Source organism: Cryptomeria japonica, chromosome 11 (genome assembly GCF_030272615.1).
Source record: "Cryptomeria japonica chromosome 11, Sugi_1.0, whole genome shotgun sequence".
In the NCBI taxonomy this organism is placed as follows: domain Eukaryota; kingdom Viridiplantae; phylum Streptophyta; class Pinopsida; order Cupressales; family Cupressaceae; genus Cryptomeria; species Cryptomeria japonica.
In genome coordinates, this window is record NC_081415.1 from 104,157,399 (window position 1) to 104,178,346 (window position 20,948).

General features: G+C 34.8%; 1 protein-coding gene across 1 annotated transcript; it reads left to right on the forward strand.

Moving 5' to 3' along the window:
* Nucleotides 1-829: 829 nt before the first annotated feature.
* LOC131041308 (eukaryotic translation initiation factor 5) lies at nt 830-7,889 on the forward strand. Its single transcript, XM_057974348.2, has 2 exons — nt 830-986; nt 5,948-7,889. The coding sequence occupies exon 2, from the start codon at nt 6,311-6,313 to the stop codon at nt 7,691-7,693; it is 1,383 nt and encodes a 460-aa protein (XP_057830331.2). The 5' UTR covers nt 830-986; nt 5,948-6,310; the 3' UTR covers nt 7,694-7,889.
* The last annotated feature ends 13,059 nt before the right edge of the window (nt 7,890-20,948 follow it).

The window sequence follows — 20,948 nt, forward strand, 5'->3', positions numbered from 1 at the left end:
AACCCATTGAATTTTTTATGTGAGCAAATTTGTGGAATCGATTGCATGAGAGTTTTTTGGATCAACATTTGGGATCACACTCCATGATCCACCATCAGAATGAATGAGAGCACATGAAGCAAAATATTCCAGAAATTTGCTCACATAAAAAATTATGTTACTTATTAAACTTTAATTAAAGAAATCATTTTATTTATTTATTAAAAGATCTCTTAAATAATCTTTAATTTCTTCCCATATTTACCACCTTCTATAATGTTATAGTCCATGAAATATTTCAACAAGAGCTGACAAAAAAAATTAAGAGCATTTTAAAGCAAGTGGCTCCATGAATTTATGAAAGTTGGCGATCTTATTAAAAAAATAATAACAATTAATGCTAAATAATTAACTATTATTTTTATGTTTTGGAAATATATGATTGAACATAATTTTTTCAATCTTTAGATGAAAATATAAATTTAAAAAAAAATCCTAAATTAATGAATTAAAATTTTAAAAGTAAAAAGTAAAAACTCCTCTCCATCTAATTTCTTTTTAATTTATCTTATAACAAAAAATAAAATAATATCATGTAAAAATAATGTTAAAGATCCTCCATAAAAGAACATTTTAATAAATTTAAATTAACCGTTTTCATATTAATTTTTCAAAATATTTTCATCATTATGATTTGTTTATTTTATTTTATTTGCTTTTCCATCAATTTGAGCACCATCAATTCAAATTAGTTAATAATAAGCCCTAAAGTTCAGTTACAACCGAACCAGGGTTCACTTTAACTCCCCCGGTTAGGTTTTATATCCGCTGATTACTTTTTCTGGTATTTAAACATAATTATGTGCCGTCGTATAAAAATAAAGCATATTCAATACAATCCTGCGCCTACACAAATCAGAGATCTCTGGTTCGAATAGCATTTAGCGCATATTTCTGAGAATTTATTCGAGGGGGAGATCCAAGGAGAAAGATTTCTTGTAAATAAGGTACGGAGAAACGCAGATTTATTTATAATTTGTTCTAATTTATCGCACTGCTTTGTATTTTATTTTATTTGGTTTTGATTTATTGTTGTTTTCGTCATTGTTTATGTATAGCTGTTTTTCATCGTTTGTTGATTGATTCGTTGAAATCCGTCTGTTTATCTGTGCTTAAAAGATTTATATCTTCGCTTGAAATTTTATTTTTCCAATTTTGGTTTATAAACTTGTTTATTTTTTTATATACTCATCATTCCAGGTTTTCATTTCATTTTTGTGGGTTCTTAAAAATTAGTTTTCTTTATTTTTATTTATGCCCGCTATTACAGGTACTTATCTCTCATTTTTTATGATTCAAAAAAATCTTTATTTTAAGCGAATTGTGATGCATAAGAATTTTTGTATTGATTCTGTTGTGTCCAAGGAAAATATATAACTATATATATTATTGCAATGTAATGGATCCTTTTTAGGAACCTAATTTATTTTCAGATATTATGTTTATTGCATGTTTATTTTCATATATTTTGTTTAGTGCAGGTTTTTATCTTATTTTATGATTTGGAAAGACAGATGCTTCCAAGCTTAAGCTCATTTTAAATTGATTTGGTTGCATGAGAGCATTAATTTCTTCGTTCTTCGACATTTTAATTTAATTATAATTATAATGTCCGTTTGAAGGCTTATCACTATTTCTTATCACACGCTTTAACTATCCAGAGACAGATGTATCACCTCCTAATCTGTTTGTTGAATTCAAACCAAAAAATCTTTGGATCCTCGGAGAAAGAGAGGCTGATTGAACTATTATAATGCTCGAATTTTTCTACATATCTCATTCTCCTAACTAAACTACACCATTAGTGTGGCTTGAAGGGCAGAATTTAACATTCAACATGATCATCGATAAGAGAATATAGCGGTTGCATTCGACAACAATTCAACGTTCATGGTTAAGTACTAATTCTTGAAGGATATATTCTGTATGCTAAGTTGTCAACAATAATAAGGAAACCATCGAATTTCTATCCAGTGTGCAAATATTTGCCCTCAACTGGTACTCGCTTCCACCTAATTGCACAGCCCTGCCAATATTGCCTACAGGACAGTTGATACACCTCTTTTAGAGGCTAACCTGCATTACAGTACCGTGAAATTTCATTATATGTCAGTCTGCGATATCATATTTGCATTTGGTAAAGATAAATCTGTTTGTCATCTCCTCTTAGGGTAGCGCATACATTAGAATGGCTTCAACCTTAATAGTACGGTATTAATGGATGAGTAGCTAAAATCAAGCTATGGTTTAACTGTTAACATGACAGCAAACACATAACAACAATCTTCATTGTGTATTATTTTGCATGACAAATACTTACAGATTTAACTAAAGAATGAGTCTTGAGAAAAGTGTATTCTTAATATTGTACAGATAAGTTGGCCTGCCTTTTGTCACTTCTCGCCTTTCTTTCTGCGCTTCCATATTTATTTTCCGAACCCCGGTGTCCTTCTATGCTCTTCATAAACGCAGTTTGTCGGTTGTATTATTTATTTAATGTGATTTAAACATTGACTTACACATGGATGAGATCTTCCTTTATGGAATTGTAATATGGCCATAGGTATGGACTTTTTACATTGTAGGAGTACTGAAACTGGTAAATTGGATATTAATTAATTGCCTAAGATATTAGTCACAAATTAATATGTATTAAAAATACATTTAAGATGGCTTGTCGGGGGTGGGGGGTGCTCACAGCCAAGGCTAGTGCATTGACACAAATGCTTTTCATGAACATTTAAATTGAACAGTTCCAATTGATATTAAAACGCTTACAATCAAATTGCAGAATACCTCATCTTGCACTTCGGCAACAACAAATTGCTCAATGCACCTCACACATAAGATCACAATAATTAATATCCACATTATAATCTATAATACTTAAAACAATACCTGAGGTATATTTAGACAATCTTAATAATTATAACTGACTACAATCACATTCTAAGCAGTTCTCAGTTATAAGCAAAGATGCTGTTACATAATGCAATTGTCACAAAAATGCATAACTGAGAGAACAAACTTCTATTCCAGTCATAGTTATACCAATTATCATAAATTCATTGAGGTGATTTCTACAAACAAGGTAAGATGGATCCTATTAACTTATCATTAACCTATTTTGTGTTTCTTTAGTCGAAGGGGTAAGTTTATTTTAGGTCCGTTTTGATTTTTTTGCTGCTTTTTGTACTTTTTAATATAGGCTTGGAAGGACTTCCTGGTCTATATGAACCCATGCAGACCGTAAGTTCTCTTCTTAGTGGCATCTCATATGTAACCCTGATAACCCTAAAGGATCCTCATTTGTCCCAAACAGCTGAATCATGCCAGAAGTCTTTTGAGTGTCCAGGAGAAACTCCATGGTTAAGAATAGAATGTATTAAAAGAACTGTAAATTTCTTTCTTACAATCATCGGCCTCCTTGGAACACAGTAGGAGATAGGTTAATGTAAATAGCTGAATGATAGCACTTGAGGTTCTCATTCATGCTTTCAGCAGCTGGCCTTACCTCTCAAACCTAGGCAAACCTGGGATTTGTTAATAGCGGCCTAAGTCAGAATGTAACACTTCTGGATTCACAACAATAATTGGAAGTATTACTGCGTATACAATGCCCTCTTTCAAACAAAGAAGATTGAAACAATAGCTCTCGTTATTTTTTAATATATTTTCCAAATTATTTTGGAGGAGAGGCATTTTCTTCATCTCATTGTTGAAAAAGGAAAAATAAAAATGTATGTTATACATTTGACTTATAATCATATTAATAAACACCAAGAACTACACAGTTAGAACAGCATGTAGAAAAGATGTTCAAGTCCTATTAAGGGCATGGGACAAATTCAGCTAAAACGATTGCGATGCTTCATAAAGGCAAAACCATTTTTCTTTTCTAGTCATATAAAGAGCTGTGTGATGACATAAAGAATCATCAAACCAACATAAAGAATCATCAAACCATGGGCTTCAGCTCAATGCTGTGCCATAGCCTGTCATGGCCCGCCATAGAGAGCAAAACCCAGATTTACATGCAGACCTATTAATACAACCTGGGCGAGGGAATTGATGAGGGCCAACCCAGGTTTTTAATTAAAAACTTAGCAAAGGGTCGACCATAATAAAAGGACATCCTTATTAATTAGAGGGCGATCCGCAAACAAATGATAAGCAGCAATTATTATAATTAATGAACAGCGATTACACTTCATTTGTGTCTTGTAAGGAGATCTCTATTCAAAGAGAGTTGTAACACTTCAAATTGAAAGGTTATGACCCCCACCATTGAAGGTATATGAGAAAGAAGATTTATTTTATAAGAAGCATGAATCAGCAACTGAACGATTGGATCATTTGTAAAAAGTGAAATATATTGGTTTGTAAAATAAACAGACCGGCAGAATCATCAATCAGCAAGTGGGATTGAATTTTTTTTAGAGAATCAATCGCCCATAGAACGATTGAATCATCAATGAAGACATCTATTTAGAATAAGAAAAAAATGAGAATTAAAATAAATCAAATTATAAAAAGGTACAGGTAAATACAGCAGAAATAAATGAATTTAGAATAAAGATTGAGAGAAGAATTAAATATATTTTAGAAATATAGGATAAGTAATTATTTGCCTGATTTCCATCAGCAATCATGTCTGGAATCAATGCGAAATGTTTAATACGAAGGTGCAGAAGTACCAGTCTTCCCTCATCAAGTAGGCCACCCTAAGATGGATCGGCTGGAAATCCTGACAAACTTGTCGGCCAAGTGGCCGAATGGATTTGAGGTTCATTCCGTGCTCTTGGGCTTGGTTGAGGAGGAGAGTCTTCTGGTGTCTTATCAAGCTTTCCTATCGGATTCCTAATATGCTATGAAATAGATATGAGTGATTTTAGGATACTTTGATTTTAATAAAGATCACTTGTATACGATCATAGATTCTTGATATTAATACTTTGATGTTAAGTAATACTGTTTATAAGACCTAATTTAAAATTTTCTCTAAATTGACATTACAATTATGTAATTTTATTATAGAATTCTATTCGTAAAAAAAATTGCATTTGTTGAAATTGTTAATTTTGAGGAAAATCAGGTATATCTTAAAGGGGACATCACATATCCAAAATGCTATTCTCACCTATTTACTTGTTTTCTCTGTGTCAAGAAAGAAAGCTTGCATTTGGAAGAGACTAACATGCCATGTGCACAATCTCAGAAATATCATTCTTCCCTTTTTCTTATCTTTGCTCATTGTTGAGAATGGACTTTTTAAGCCATGGGCTTAAACATGAGTTTTTAGGGTATGCAGTTTTAGGCTAAGATTGATTTGTTTGTGATTAATATGCATGGAAATTAACGAGTTGTTGTGTATTGTTTTTTATGTGGTTTTTAAGACATTCTGCAAAACAAATTAACAGTTGAGGTTTGCATTGAATTCCATTTTGGTTTTCTCGTCTACATTCTTTTTTAAGTCTCTTTTCAATCTTTCCATGGAGTAGATTTGAAATTTTATATTGCTGCTGATGCCATATTATTTTGTAGATTTGCTATGACTGCCGAAAAAGTTCTATTTCATGTTAAATTTGCTAGGATATCTAATATGATATTTTCGTAGGCTTTCATTGTTTCTATGGTTGGTAGGTTGTAGGTAGTCCTTCAAAAATGTTGTTTCTGCTATTGTTAACATCATTTTTATTGCTATAATCTTTTCATTTACATCATTAAATATTTCATCTATTTTTATCGAATCTCTATGGAATGTTTCTGACTTCATTTTTTATTTTGCCACTTATCATTTCATCTTGCAATGTATACAATTACAAGCATTTTGTTTTGTGGGATTCTCATTTCGCATGTCAATATTATACTAGTGACCAAGTTGAGGTTTATTTCTTGTGCATTGCAGTCAAAGTGTTGAGCGCTCAGGTTGAAGATTCTTTTATGTCTGTAGTCTCATTTCATCAGTGGGGTTGGTTGGAAGGTGTCATCCTACCTCAAATAATAGGAATAAACAATTTGGTCTTGAAAGTGGAGGGGATTGGCTGTATGCATTCAAGGCCAGGTCAAAACTTGAGGTGGTCTTTGGGTGGCAGTTGGATGCACCCATTTTTCAGTGCACTAGGAATAGGGTTAAAACGTCATCGAAGAAAACTTTCTTCTTGGAAGTCTTTTTGTAGTTCTTCAGTTCCTTTCTGAGCACCACAAGATATAATTTTACTTCTTCAGAATCTTGCTGTTTCCTTCCAAGTAATCGCCCGTCAGAGAAAAAATGGCTCTCTTAAATATTGGAGAAAGTAACCGAGATGATGCTTTCTACAGGTATAAGATGCCTAAAATGATCACAAAAATTGAGGGCCGAGGAAATGGCATCAAAACAAATATTGTAAACATGGTAGATGTGGCTAAAGCACTTGGTAGGCTCCCTTCTTATACTACTAAGTATTTTGGATGTGAACTGGGTGCTCAGTCAAAGTTTGATGAAAAAACTGGGACTTCTCATGTTAATGGTGCTCATGAAACTGCAAAACTATCTTCACTTCTGGAAATTTTTATTAAAAAGTATGTGCAGTGCCATAAATGTGGCAATCCCGAGACAGAGATCCTTATTTCTAAAACACAGATGATTACTTTGAAGTGTTCTGCTTGTGGATATGTTTCAGATGTTGATATGAGGGACAAGCTGACTACATTTATTTTGAAGAATCCCCCAGAGAAGAAGACAGGCAAGGATAAGAAGGCCTTGAGAAGAGCAGAAAAGGAGCGTTTAAAAGCTGGTGAGGCAGCTGACGAAGACATGAAAAAGGCTAAAAAAGATTCAAAGAAGAAAGGCCACGAGGGTTTGCTGCTTAAAGGCTCAAATAAAAAAACATCCTCTGATGAGGATCGTTCTCCTGTAAGCCAAGACGAGGGAGAGAATGATGATGATGATGTGCAATGGCTGACTGACGCTTCAGTTGAGGCTGCAAAGCAGCGAATTAAGGAGCAGCTGAATTCTGTTACAAGTGAGATGGTTATGTTGGAAAACCTTGACGATCATGAAAAAGATAAATCAAAAATCTTTTCTATCAAGAATGGAGAACTTAAATCTGACAGCAACAGTAAAGGTGAGATTCAAGATAATGTATCTCTCAAGCAGCCAGGGAAGGATGTTGAAATAGAGTCCAATCTGAAAGAACTACAGGAGTTGAGTATTCATGATGAGCTTGTCTTGTCGTTTAAGGATAAGATTCAGAAGAAATCATATAAACCAAGCCAATTAGCATCTTTCATGCAGTCAAAGGATTCTCCTCCACAAGAACTTATGAATGCCTACTTTGAAGCTCTTTTTGAAGGTACTGGTAAAGGATTTTCAAAGGAGGTGAGCAAAAAGAAACAGTATTTGACTGAAGTTGTGCAGGATGAAAATTCTCAGATGCTGTTGCTCAGGGCTGTTGATGCATTTTGTAATCATGCCCGAGTTGAAGCTGTCAAGGAGGTCAGCTTAGTTTTGAAATTCTTGTATGACCAGGATGTATTGGAAGAAGAAATCATATATGAATGGTTTGATAAAGGTTCTGCAGAAGTGGGAAATAAGGCATCTCCAATTTATAAAAATGTCAAACCACTTGTTGAATGGTTGAAGAATGCTGAGGCTGAGTCTGAGGAGGATTAGGACTTTCTAGCAAACCTAAATTCCTAAAATAATTGTTTGCTCAGCGTTATGTTTAGGGTTTCTAGTAATCTTCTAAAATCTTTTGTAGCAGATGGCTAATGAATTCTTACTGTTGCTGTGCTTTTAATGAGAGATGTGTGCTGAATGTTTAAATGCTGGGTGATGAAGTCTTGTGATATCCCATTTACCTCTGGAATGTCTTGTAGTTCTTCATTGTCATTAAATTTTGAAATATTTATGTTCTGATTTCCCTCTACTGAATGGAACTATTTTGAAGTATTTGTGTTCTGATTTCCCTCTACTGACTTGCATGAATTGAAAGGAAATGCTGTCTAATTATGCTTTTGAAAGCATTGTTCCATTTAAATTCCATAGAACTAATTAGACGGGCTGCTCAGATTGTGGATCGCTAAATTTATTCAAAATGTCGCCATATGTGTAAGTTTCTTAGTTGCAAGTGGTTACTTTACTGCTATAGAACACAAGACTGTAATTTTAACTTTTGATTTATTATACCTGTCTGCCATAGAACACAGAACCTTAGTTGATTTTTTGGCTTATTCTACTTGCCTGCCAAAGAATATAGAACTGTGATTTGAATTTTTCACTTACTCTACTTGCCTGCCATAGAGTATTCTGATATATTATACTAAACAAAGTAAATTCTTAACTAAATATCAAACTGGGCTTCTCTTCGCTGTCTTAATCTGATGTCTTTTTAGAAGAATTTAGGTGTAGTCGAAATATTTATGGGTATATGAGAGTGGCAATTGTAACTTTGGGGTTGATCTTTGTTGCATAATTGAAGTGACGATGGTGATAATGTTTTAAAAAGTGTAAAAAATCATTGTTTGAAGAATATTGATTATGAAAGTTTGATTCTTTGGTGACTTCACTATTTTTCCTTAAGGAATCAGTCAGTTATTCTAAAATGTTATGCATATTAGCTTAATTCACAAAAGAAATAATACACAATTCAAAAAGTTAAGTAGGCATTATACAAAACAATAAAGTGACTCGTCTATGCTTTTTAATCTGCGCCACCGGATACTGCAAACGTGCAAACTAACAATGCCATAAATATCTATGTTGTGTTCTAAGAGTGTTGTTGAAACATTTGCTTATTATTAGCTTTTTCAAAGTTTTAAGTTTTATCGACAACTAAACCCTTTTTGGGAACTAATCGAGAGTTCCCCAATGGTTTGCCTTTGAATGCAGTATCTGCTCATTAATACCTTTGTTTGAGTCTTGAGTCTTATTATTTCTGAGGGGTTTTGATGGTTCATACAACATATTGTCCTTTGAAACTCTTGTTTGTTTTGTCCTTGTAAGAAATTGTCTTTTATTTTTATTTTATTTTGGCCAAATTTGAGGTTGGAGGCAGTCATTTCTTAACCCTTCTAAACTTATTTGTCCATTTTTGCCTGTTTCTTGTCAAGGGTTTTCACTACATCAGGAAACTCCACTTTTTAAGCTAGGTTTTGCCTTTGTACTCTATCGATGATGGAGTTTGCTATTATCAATATGCCAAAAGCATTGATTAACAACTTTATAGGTCATTAATAAATATGTTATAGCTTTGAGTCTTGTCAAGGACTAAACCTTTTGTAGGAACTAATCTAAAGTTTTGAGTGTTCCTACAAACTATGAAGTATTGGTTCACAATGTTATAGATTATACCTGATTTTTGCTTTTTGTTATTGTCAAATGAACAAGTGAGAGATAATAGACAATACATAGACTTTAGATGTGAATTTGTAGATCGAAAAAAATTGGAATACCATGAAAGCATAGGTAGGATTAAAATGCTACTTGGAAGGATTGAGAAGGAAACAAATGTTATTGAGATGTTGTGGGTTCTTTGTAATTGCATTGAAACTATGCATTTTAGAAAATTGTGTTGTAGATGTAGGCATGCATTTACCTTGCCTTTGAAGCGTAGTATAGAAGACCAAAGAAACTTAGCAATTGACCTTGAGATTACACACAAATTGTGTTGTGATATGAACAACATTGAGGACAAAGAATGTATAGGGTTTGTAGGAAGCATATTATGACTTGTCAAAACCATAAATATTTCAAAAGTAAATCAAACTAAAATTGATTTTGTTATAATTACTACTTAAATCTATTAACAATCAACAAAAAATAGATCAAAAAAATATGGGCATTTTTAGCACTAGACAAAATTCTTGTTAATTTTAAGCACAAATATTAGTTGTGAGTTTAAGTTTGGTTTCATGAGTGAGTGCAGGTATGTAAATTAGATTGTCACTTATGTAATGATAGTGTTAACAAGTGTGCCATGGTATTGTATCTTGCTTTTAGATTTGAGAACACAAACAATAGTCAACATGTGTCTACAATAAGCAATCTTATGTATATTGTATCCCTACTTACTTTGCAAATATGTAGTTATATAATATATTAAATATTATTAATGTATATTTGAAATATAGGGGACACGAATTCACTAGTTTAAACATGCGAACTAGGAATCATTTATAATCCTTACATTCATTGTAGAACAATCGATTATGCCCAACTTTAGTCCCTTAGGAGAGTTGAGTATTGTGGTTAATTGTTCTATTTTTAATTGATATGATGTGATATGAAATGATGCAAGAACTAGGTAAAATGCTAGAAAATTGACAAGATTCAAAATAAAAAAATAGAAAAAGTTCAAAAAGTGAACACAAAAATACAAATCTAGAAATGAGATACAAAAAAGAACCTATCACTAAAATTTGAGGCTTAAAATGCTATACCAATGTCCTAGTTTCCCTTGTCCTAAAGGTGTTTTTGTCAACTAACACTTTAGATTTTAGATTAGGATATTTTTTAGATTTTTCCCTCCAAAATTTAGTCAAAAAAGTGTCAGACAAATTAATCTAGGATTTTTTGCCTATTTAAAATATGGAACTATAGGTTTGCCAATAGTGGCATGTAGTGATGGTTAAGTTGTTGTGTTGTTGTTCTTGCCATCAAGGCTCAAATCCCACCAGTTCATAGCTCCGGGTTAAAAGCATTTACCCTTAAAAAAAATCTATGGAGCTATAGGTCTCCGCCTACTCTCCACACACAAAAAAGGGAAAAATGTCATGTTTTATAGAAGTTTGTATAATTCAAAACCCAAGTAGCAATAAACCTCCACTACAACTATGATTGATTAGAAAAGAGACATTTCCCTTGGTAGGGCAAAGGCTAAATCTAAAGTAAAATGTTGAATTGACAAAGACTACACCTCAAGATTTATAATGATGGTGATGTGATGATCTTTGAATAATACCTTCAAGGGTTGATGCAATAACATTACAAAACATACAAGGATCAATCATGAAAACACATTTGCATGTAGGTTGTTGTAATGTGTTTCTCCATAATGCTCAGATATGAAGACACTTGCTCAATAATGCTTGCTCAAGGATTTGGGAATCATGAACTTACTAGATGATATGCTTAGATGAAAATGAATTAGAGAGGATGCCTTTACATAGGGTTCACAATGTATTTCCTATTTTCGGCAATACTATTTTCGGTTGACTTCTAATCGTCATACAAATTATTTGGATCAAACAAAAAATGGTGAGAATCAACACTCTAACACATATGCTTTTGGGCCCTTTTTGGAGGCACTATGGTGTTAGATAATATGAAAATATGACTACAAAATGGGTGTTGCAGTGTGCACCAAACACAAAGATAATAAAATAAAACCTTTGTCTACTAGTTAATCAAAAAATGTGTCTACAAAATGGGTGTTGTAGTGTCCACAAACATATATTACAAAACAAAACATTTTCTATTTCTCCTATTTTTCTAATATTTCCCCTAAATTCATGGGAAGGGCATTTCAATTTTGTCATAATTTGTCAATCAATCAATCTTGCATAGAAAATGTCAATTTTGTCATAATTTGTCATATTTGTCATTCTTGATTTGAAATTTCCTTTCAAATCTCTTCATGCTAATCTTGTCATCTCTCCAATTTGTCTATAAATTGGATGATTTTCTTTAATCATGAATCTAATCACATTTTCAAAGAATCAATCACGCTTCTAGGATCCTTACGCTGCCATTTCATCTTGCTTCATGCTTTTGCATTTGTAGGTGAGTTCCACAAACAAAGCAATTTGAAGGAGAAAGAAGGACAATGGAGAATTATGGAGGAGATATTCGCGTTTGTAATGGTTTGCATTTGGTTTTATTATCTTGTCTTCATATCTCTATTGAATGTTTTTAGGATTTCTTATCATTGCAATCTAGCTTTTGTGATTGAGCTAGTTTAATATCTATTTGCTTTGATGTTTTCCCAAATTCCTATCTACAGCGGCATGCACCAAACAGAAAAAATGAGGAGGCCTTATCTGCTCCCCCTCACCCCCGTTAAGATGTCAACATATTACCATGTTGATATATTAAGGAATAGAGAGATCCACATTAAGGATAAAACGCCTTCAACACCAAGTAGATATCCTTGAAAAAAATGCACGTGTTCCAAGCTAGGAAGAATATCCTTATAAAGAATACAATATTCAAATGATGTTTGTGAAATAGATATCTTGCAACAAGTGAAAGGGATCCTTATTAAGGATACTTGACTGTCAAAAGGGGGAGGAATAGATATTTGCCTAAAAATATCTACCTCCATAAAGAGAGGAGTTCTTTATAAAAGATGACATCTTCAAAACTAAGAAAGGGAAGGAGACCAAAAATATACACCTTCCTAATTTCTAGGAGAGGTGATTATTGAAGGATTACACACTTCCAACACCAAGGAGAGTCCATTTAAAAAGATATACGTTGTCAAGCAAGGAAAAGGTCCTAATCAAGGATACACATCTCCAAGAAAGGATAAGATTCTTATGGAGGAGAAACAGTTATATGCAAGAAAGGATATCCTTATAAAAGATACAACTCAACAAAGTGAAAAATGGATCCTTGAGAAGGTAGAATAATTGAAACACTATTCTTGCCCTTCGATAGGAGCTAAGGAGTGCTCAAGTATTATATGCACATTTGGATTTAGAAAATCATCAATATCACATGTTATATGAATAAGAGCCCTATCATATAAATCTTGAACAAATTCTTTAAATTCTCTACAATCAGAAAGAGAGTGAGTATAGACACATTGATAGAGAAAAATTAAGTTTTCATTTCTTGATTTTGAGTTATACTTATGAATCTTATGAAAGGAAAAGTGATCTTTTTATCTTTAAGTTTCCAACAGATTATTTCTACTAGAGGAGAATTTCTTTGTGGGATGGGAAGGTTAGGCTTTGATGAAGGAATTGGTAAGGAAGGAGTAGGGAATCCTATGCCTTCTCTAGTGTATTGAGATGAGGGATCTATAGAGACCTGTTAGACACAATGCACCACTGAGAGGGGGGTGAATCAATGGTTCTCAACTTTTTTCCCTTTAGCTATCCTATGTGAGCATATCAGTTAATGGATCTAACTCAATGCATACTTATCGGTTAGTAGGGAGACCAACACCAATGCAATACACAAGGGACATCACATAACATCAACATCTACAAGGAAAACCCAAGATGGGAAAAACCTTGGTGAGCAATGCTGCTAGAGACTACTGCTCCAATCCAGCCTCACAATCAAAACCTTCGTTACAATGTTTAGGGCACCAACCCAAGGAGCTACAACCCCTGGTTTAGGGCACCAACCCTTGATTTAGGGCTACAACCCCTGCACCGAGCTACAACCCAGTGATCACAATGAAAACATCGATTACAGAAGTAGTTATCTTATTGCAAGTGAATCTTGCAACCATTTCATATACAAAGACTCAGACTTCTGTTGCTCTCACCTGTTGCTCTATTGCTGGCAAACCCTATTGATACACCTCTCCTCTTCTTCTTCTCTACTGGATCTCCTCCTCACTGCTCTACACTTTACTGGTGCTATACTCTATTGGTCCACTGTCTACCTTCTCTGCAGCTCTCTTCACTTTAGCTCTACCGGTATAACCACTACCAGGTCTTCTCTTCACTCTCCCTCCTTTCTTAGATACTCGTTGAGCACTTGGCTGATTTTCTCTCACATGCAAAAGTGACACTCAATCACTTCACAGTAGCACTCTCCTCTTCTCTATTCAACAACACTTAACAATCTCTTTAGCTTGCATATTTATATCCCAGTCTTCCCGCCAAAAGCCAAATCAAATTACAAGTGGTTAGGGTTTTCTCCACAGATCATGAGGCACACTGAATCCAATCAAATCTAATTGGATCACAACTCAGAAATGTCTATCTGTACATATCCACCATTTTCATGCCTTCCAAAAAGTGCCTTCTTATTTCAGCAACCTGCAATCAATCTGTCAGCACACATCTTGGTCAATCACCATTAATGGCATGATGGATTGCTTCAACTACCTCAATCTACTTGATTAGTCTATCCTTGATCCTCTCTTGTCCATTTGATCTCGAGCCCCGTACCTCTGCAACTCCACCTCGAACTTAGTAGTAACCATTGATGTCGAACCAACCTCAACTACATCATCGTCACTCTACACTAAAATGTGCAAGATTGCCACTTCACCTCCTCGTGGCATTACTATCAGTATCCACCTTGGTATACAACTCTTTCGGTTCAGCTTAGTCATTGACTACTCTCATAATCGGTCACACACATATCGGTCCATTGATCCTACCAGCACAAATCATCTTGTCGGTTATCCTTTCTACCATCTCATTTTCTTTCTTGTCAGTGTAACCCTTATGTTTGTACTTCACTGCTCTGCCGGTGTCTCACACTCTACTAGTTACCTCACCATGTTTGCATTGTGATGAACTACCTATGGAACACTCAAACCGGTCTTCAGACATGTCAGTCCAAAACATGCACATTCTCATCACGTAGGAGTCTTTTGCACCTGCACCTTGTCCATATTAACAATGGGCTTTCATACTGGTAACCACTCTTGATGACACCATGTCATTAGCCTTCACCAAACTCCATCTTCAGTCAACCCACATTCCTTTGTTTGCATCTGCTCAACCTTGCCTTCTCCTTGATCAGTTCGGACCATATCTCAGTCGGTTTGTCAAGATGACAAACACATCACTTTTCTTTTGTATTGGCATCTCAACATGCCTTCTCTATCAGTCCAGTGCATAACCCTAATCTCATGTATTTAAGGCATTCCTTTTGTTTCATCGGTGGATCCGGTGTGAGCCTTCAAGTACTTGCCTTTGCCTCTTCTCTCTTATCTAATAGAACCATGATGCACACTATGCATACCCAGAGATAAGATCCACTTATAGGTGGAGTGACACCTTGTCATCTTCATCCTGTGGGAGTCATGTTGTTTTGCGACCTCACAACATTTTGGTGACCTGTTCATTTTTCTCTTCTGATGTTGATGTGATTTAGGTAATATTCTACCTCTTCATCACAAACAATATCCAAGCATCTTTCCCATTGCCAACACTTCGCTTATCAGTTGACATGCTCTTCTTTACCAGGGATACTCTGTACTAGTACCGATCAACTTACCATTCCATCCACACAAGTTAGGCACTAACTTGTCTACCTGTAACACCAGTGGTCATTACTCTGAATGACATTCTCTTCCTTACCTTACCGGTGTTCTACAACACAAGGTGATATCAAAGATATCACATTCTGTACTCCTCCATAGCAGTGTTGCACATGCATCTCTTCTACCAGTAGTCATCCCATACTGGTTGACATCAATGACAACACAATGCCAACAAGACCTTTATTCCTTGTTTCATATGCCCATAACCATGTCATCATAGACCTCATTGAAATTTGTAGTCTAAGTATATCTTGAAGGGATAAAGGGGTGAATAGATGAATAAGAATGGATCCTTGTAGGAGGATGCACAACCTTATTAGTATCATTCATGTCCAATGGAGAGGTAAGAGAGTTCTTTTTCATTAAGTTGTTGGGTTGGGAAGAAATGCTTTCATCATTTAAAATTCCACTCCTCCTCAATGTAATGTTAGTTGACATATCATTAAGGAAATGCATAACATCATCCTGTCTCAAAACATGTTGATGGTCAAGATAGTCTCAAGGGGAATAGGGAGGATTTGCGGTGATAGATGTATTGAGAGTTGGATTATTAATGTTTGGAACGTCTCCCTCTTGCACCAAAGTAACCTTATGGTAAGAGGATTCATTGTTACTCTTCAATGCTACATCTCCTTTGCAAAGATAATTGATAGAAGTATTAACCATTTCCTCATGGATAAGGGATACTCTAGTGTAAGCATTATTCATCTCAACATTATCTATAGGAGGATTTTCAAAGGTTCCATATGAATAATCCACTAGATCTTTTACGAAATCCAAGATTCTTATGGATATCTTTAGAAATAGCATCACATAACAACATGACATGTCTATGAAATCCTTAAAAATGAAATAAATGTTGGAAACATCCTTGAAATCCTCATTATGGAATACATTAAAATGCAATGGATCAATGGAAGCAACATGAAGTGAAACAAATCACCTTTCAACAAATGATTTTGATAAATATAGCTAATCAACAATGTAATCAAAAGTGAATGTGCAAACCAAACAAATTTTTGTAGGATCCATATTTGAAAATCAAATATGAAAACTTCCAATTAGAATTATGTAAAACGTAAGAAGTGTCAGGTTCACCAAAATGAAATGTAGGGGAAATGAGTTCACTAACTTAAACATACAATCTAGGAATCATTTCCAATGGTTACATTCATTGCAGAACAATCATTTAGGCCCAACTTTATTCCCTTGGGAGAGATGAGCACTATAATTATTTTTTATATGATTGGAAATGAAATGACACAAGAACTAGGTAAAATGCTAGGAAATTGACAAGATTCAAATAGAAAATAAAAAAGTAAGCACAAAAGTATAGATCTATAAATGAGATATAAAAAAGAACCTACCGCTAAAATTTAAACCTGAAAATATTGGATCAATGTGCTAGGTTTCCTAGTATTGAAGGTGTTTTTGTCAACTAACACTTTGGAATTTAGATCAAGATGTTCGATAGACATCCCTCCAAAATTCAACTAAAAAGTGTTCGACAAATTCTCTAACTGAATTAGTCTAGGGGTTTTTGCTTGTTTAAAATATGGAACTATAGGTCTCAATCTACTCTCTAGAACCCTACAACTTTCGACAGTTAGATCTTGAACTTGCACACAATAAAGGGGAAAATTTGTGTGTTGTATAAGAGTTTTCTTAAGTCAAACCCTACGTAGAAATTAACCCGCACCATAGCTATGATTCAATAGAAAAAAGAGCTTACCCATGGTAGAAAAAATCTGAAGTAAAATGCTAAATTGATAAGATTATACCTCAATATTGATAATAGTGGTGATGCAATGCTCTTTGAATAAAACCTTGAAGGCTTGAGGCAATAAATTGACCAAACATACAATGATCAATCATGAAAACACACTTGCATGTAGGTTGTTGTAACTTGTTTCTCCATAATGCTCAGATATGAAGACACTTGCTCAATAATGCTTTCTCAAGGATTTGGGATTGATGTAATTTCTAGATGATGTGATTAGATGAAAATGAATTAGAGAGGATTCCTTTACATAGGGTTCACAAGGGGTTTCCTATTTAAGTCCAACTTCCAATGGTAATACAAATTATCAAAGATCATATAACATATGGTGGGAACCGACACTCTGACACATTTAATTTTGGGCCCTTTTTGGAAGGACTATGGTGCTAGGTATCCTAGTCCACTAGGACTATTGTGCCAGGTACCCTAGTCTACTAGGACTATTATGCTAGGCACCCTAGTCCACCCAAAACCAGAGCAAAGAAGGATGGATGCATAGTGCACAAAACCAACACATAGGATATGGTCACCAAATAAGCATATAAAGATAGTTTGGTAGTGACAAGGCCAAAAATAACCTTAGAATGAGTTATGAGATGCCACAACAAAGAAATGGCATAGAAGGGAGTGCAAAATTGTAAGTGGGTTACAATTTATGACACTACATTTATCCCACTTTAGCGGGAGTATGAAGTTATGTCCATACTCATGATAAAATAGAGAGAGAGAGAGAGAGAGAGAGAGAGAGAGAGAGAGAGAGAGAGAGAGAGAGAGAGAGAGAGAGAGAGAGAGAGAGAGAGAGAGAGAGAGAGAGAGAGAGGACAAGACTAACAAGAGATAAGATGTCACTAAGTTTGAGGATAACAAGCCCCAAAGCTTAAGATCTTAATTCAAACAACAAAATCCGAGGAAGGACACAAAAGATTAAAAAAAAAGAAAAAAGGTGGAACAAAAGGCAGAAAAAGCAAATTTATAAGAGATGCAAAAGGTGTTAGTTCTGAAAACAAAGGCTCCAAGTCAACTAGTTGAAGAGACTTAGACAATTAAAATGTTTCAACCACTAATATCAATCTCAGAATGTCATTGAAAGAGCACATGTAGTCTTCAAGAAAGAGAAAGAGAATACACCAATTGATAAGACAAGAAGCCAAGATCAAACAACTATCAAGGTGAGTTATTCTATGGGTTCATGGCAAAAAAAATTTGAACCATGAATTCCACTAACCAACAAGGTGTTTTATGTTGGGTGATTCATGATTGTGTCATGGATTCTACTAGCTAGAAGTTGTACTATGCTAGGAAATCTATGAAAAAGAGAGCTAGTAATGGATTCTACTAGACAACAATGTGCATTATGTTGTGTGATCCATTAAAGGAAGGAGAATCAAATAGGTCTAGCAATGTGTGTTGTTCTAGTTGACTCACACTAAGGAAGATTACAAAGAAAAATCCCTATTCGCTAATGTAAAAATATGATTGCAAAATGGGTGTTGTAGTGCATACCAAGCACAAAGATTTCCTAGGTAATTTGAAAAATGAGTGTTGAAAAGTGCACCAATTATAAAGATTACAAAACAAAACCTATGTTTGTTAGTTAATCCAAAAATGCAACTACAAAATGGGTGTTGTAGTAAACACAAACAATGAGGAGGCCTTATATGCCCCCCCCCCCAATAAGATTTAAATATATTACAATGTTGACATCTTAAGGAGGAATATAGAGATCCACATTAGGATAAAACACTTTCAACACCAAGGAGATATCCTTAAAAAAAATGCATGTGTTCCAAGATAGGAAGAATATGCTTATAAAAAATACAATCTTCGAATGAGGAAGAGATGGTTGTGAGAGAGATATCTTGAAACAAGTGAAGGGGATCCTTGTTGAAGATACATGACTATCAAATGGAGGAGGCAAAGATCTTTGCCTAAAGATATCTACCTCCATAAAGAGAGGAGATCTTTAATAAATATGACATCTTCAAAACTAAGAAGGGTAAAGAGACCAAAAATACACATTTTTCCAATTGCTAGGAGAGGGGATTCTTGATGAAATATTACACACTTTTAACACCAAAGAGGGGTCATTAAAAATGTATATGCTTTCAAGCAAGGAAAAGGTCCTAATCAAGGATACGCATCTCCAATAAAGGATGAGATTCTTATGAAGGACAAACAATTCTATGCAAGAAAGTATATCCCTATAAAAGATACAACTCAACAAAGGGAAAAATGGATCCTTAAGAAGGATACATGAATAATTAAGCTATTATATTGCTATCCAAGTATGATTGCACATAAAATTGTAGCACCATGAATGACAATGAGCCTAAAAAACATAAGCTACTAATGTCACATAGTGAAGAGCAACATAGTAGGGCTAAGGATTGCTAAGGTATTACATGCAAATTTGGATTTAGAGTTAAACCTACACCTTATGAATGGAAAAGTGATCTTTTTATCATATTTAAGTTTCCAAAAGATTCTTTTTTCTATAGGAGGATTTATATGTGGGAGGGCAAGGTTAGGCTTTGATGAAGGAATTGAAAAGGAAGGGGTAAGGAATCCTATGCCTTCTCTAGTGTATTGAGATGATGGATCGATAGAGACCTTAATTCATTGTTCCATACAACCAAGACCATGTCCTCTATATGTTGGCATTGTGTTGTCATTGATGTCAATGATATAACATGTTACCGATATAGCTTGTCACCGGTAAATATGGGATGTCGACCAATATGGATTGTTGGGATGTTGATTGGTGAATAGGCATTGGTGATGGTTGGCATTATGGCTACGCTAATCGGTGAGTGATGTGTTGGCAGTGTATGGTTGCCAACCAACAAGCATGTGACCGGTAAGCAAGCAAGGTTGAGCTAATGGAGAAAGTGTAGGCAACCAGTAAGCAGTTGGATGTCAAACAACAAGACTCCCACTAGATGAACATATCATCACAGGATGAAGATATGACCGAAAATTTTTGGGTTGCTGCAAGATAGTAAGGTAGACAAAGGGGTTGTCTACCAGGTTATCTGCCTGATTGTCAGCTAAGTCATATTAGTGCTATACTGGAAGCAAAGAAAGCAATGTATTGGCAACCAATTCCTATCAAATGGTGGTCAACAAGTGACAAAGATCCGCTTCCACCGGTAAGTGGTAATACTTAGCTTATCTCACAATATGCATGAAATGCACCATAACACTCTGAGATAAGATAGTCAAGAGATATAAGGTAGGTGGCTGAAGGCACACACCGGATGAACAAAGTGAAACATAATGATGCCTTAGGTGTGTGAAACCAGAGAATTGCACCGAATCAGCAAGAGTAAGCATGATGAGATACCAGGACAACTAAGGAGTGATGTGTTTGCCACTTTGGCAAACTAGTTGAGATGAGGTATGAGCTGATGAAGGAGAAGGATAGATTTTGCATCTACAAACATGGACCTACTCCAGGATGCTGATGTCAACTAGAATGCAGATAGAGATTAGTGTCACCAGTGTGCAAGGAAATGAACTGTCAAATGGTAAACATATCTACCGGTATGCTAGAAGATCAAATGGAGATTGATGCTACCATGGTTGGAAACAACTGAAGATTGTTAACATAGTGATCCTATGGGTGTTACCGGTATGCAGACACAAGTGTATTCAACTAACAAGCGAGCAAAGAGGCAAAGTGGAAAGCTCTCATCAGATGAAGATATGCATGGCGACTCACTTTGAATATCTATTGTGGATCGACATGTTTGATGACCAAGCTGATGTAATCCCACTGGTAGAATAGGAGACTTCATGTCATGAAGGTGAATTGGTTTGTGTATATTGGTAAGGTAAGACAGACTAGTAGTATAGAGGGAACATCGGTTGTGTGTTGAATTGGTGACTAGGCTTGAACAGACATGATCATA

Excerpts from the sequence above, each read along its gene's own strand:
- LOC131041308 (XM_057974348.2), top strand. The coding sequence starts at position 6,311 with ATGGCTCTCTTAAATATTGGAGAAAGTAACCGAGATGATGCTTTCTAC.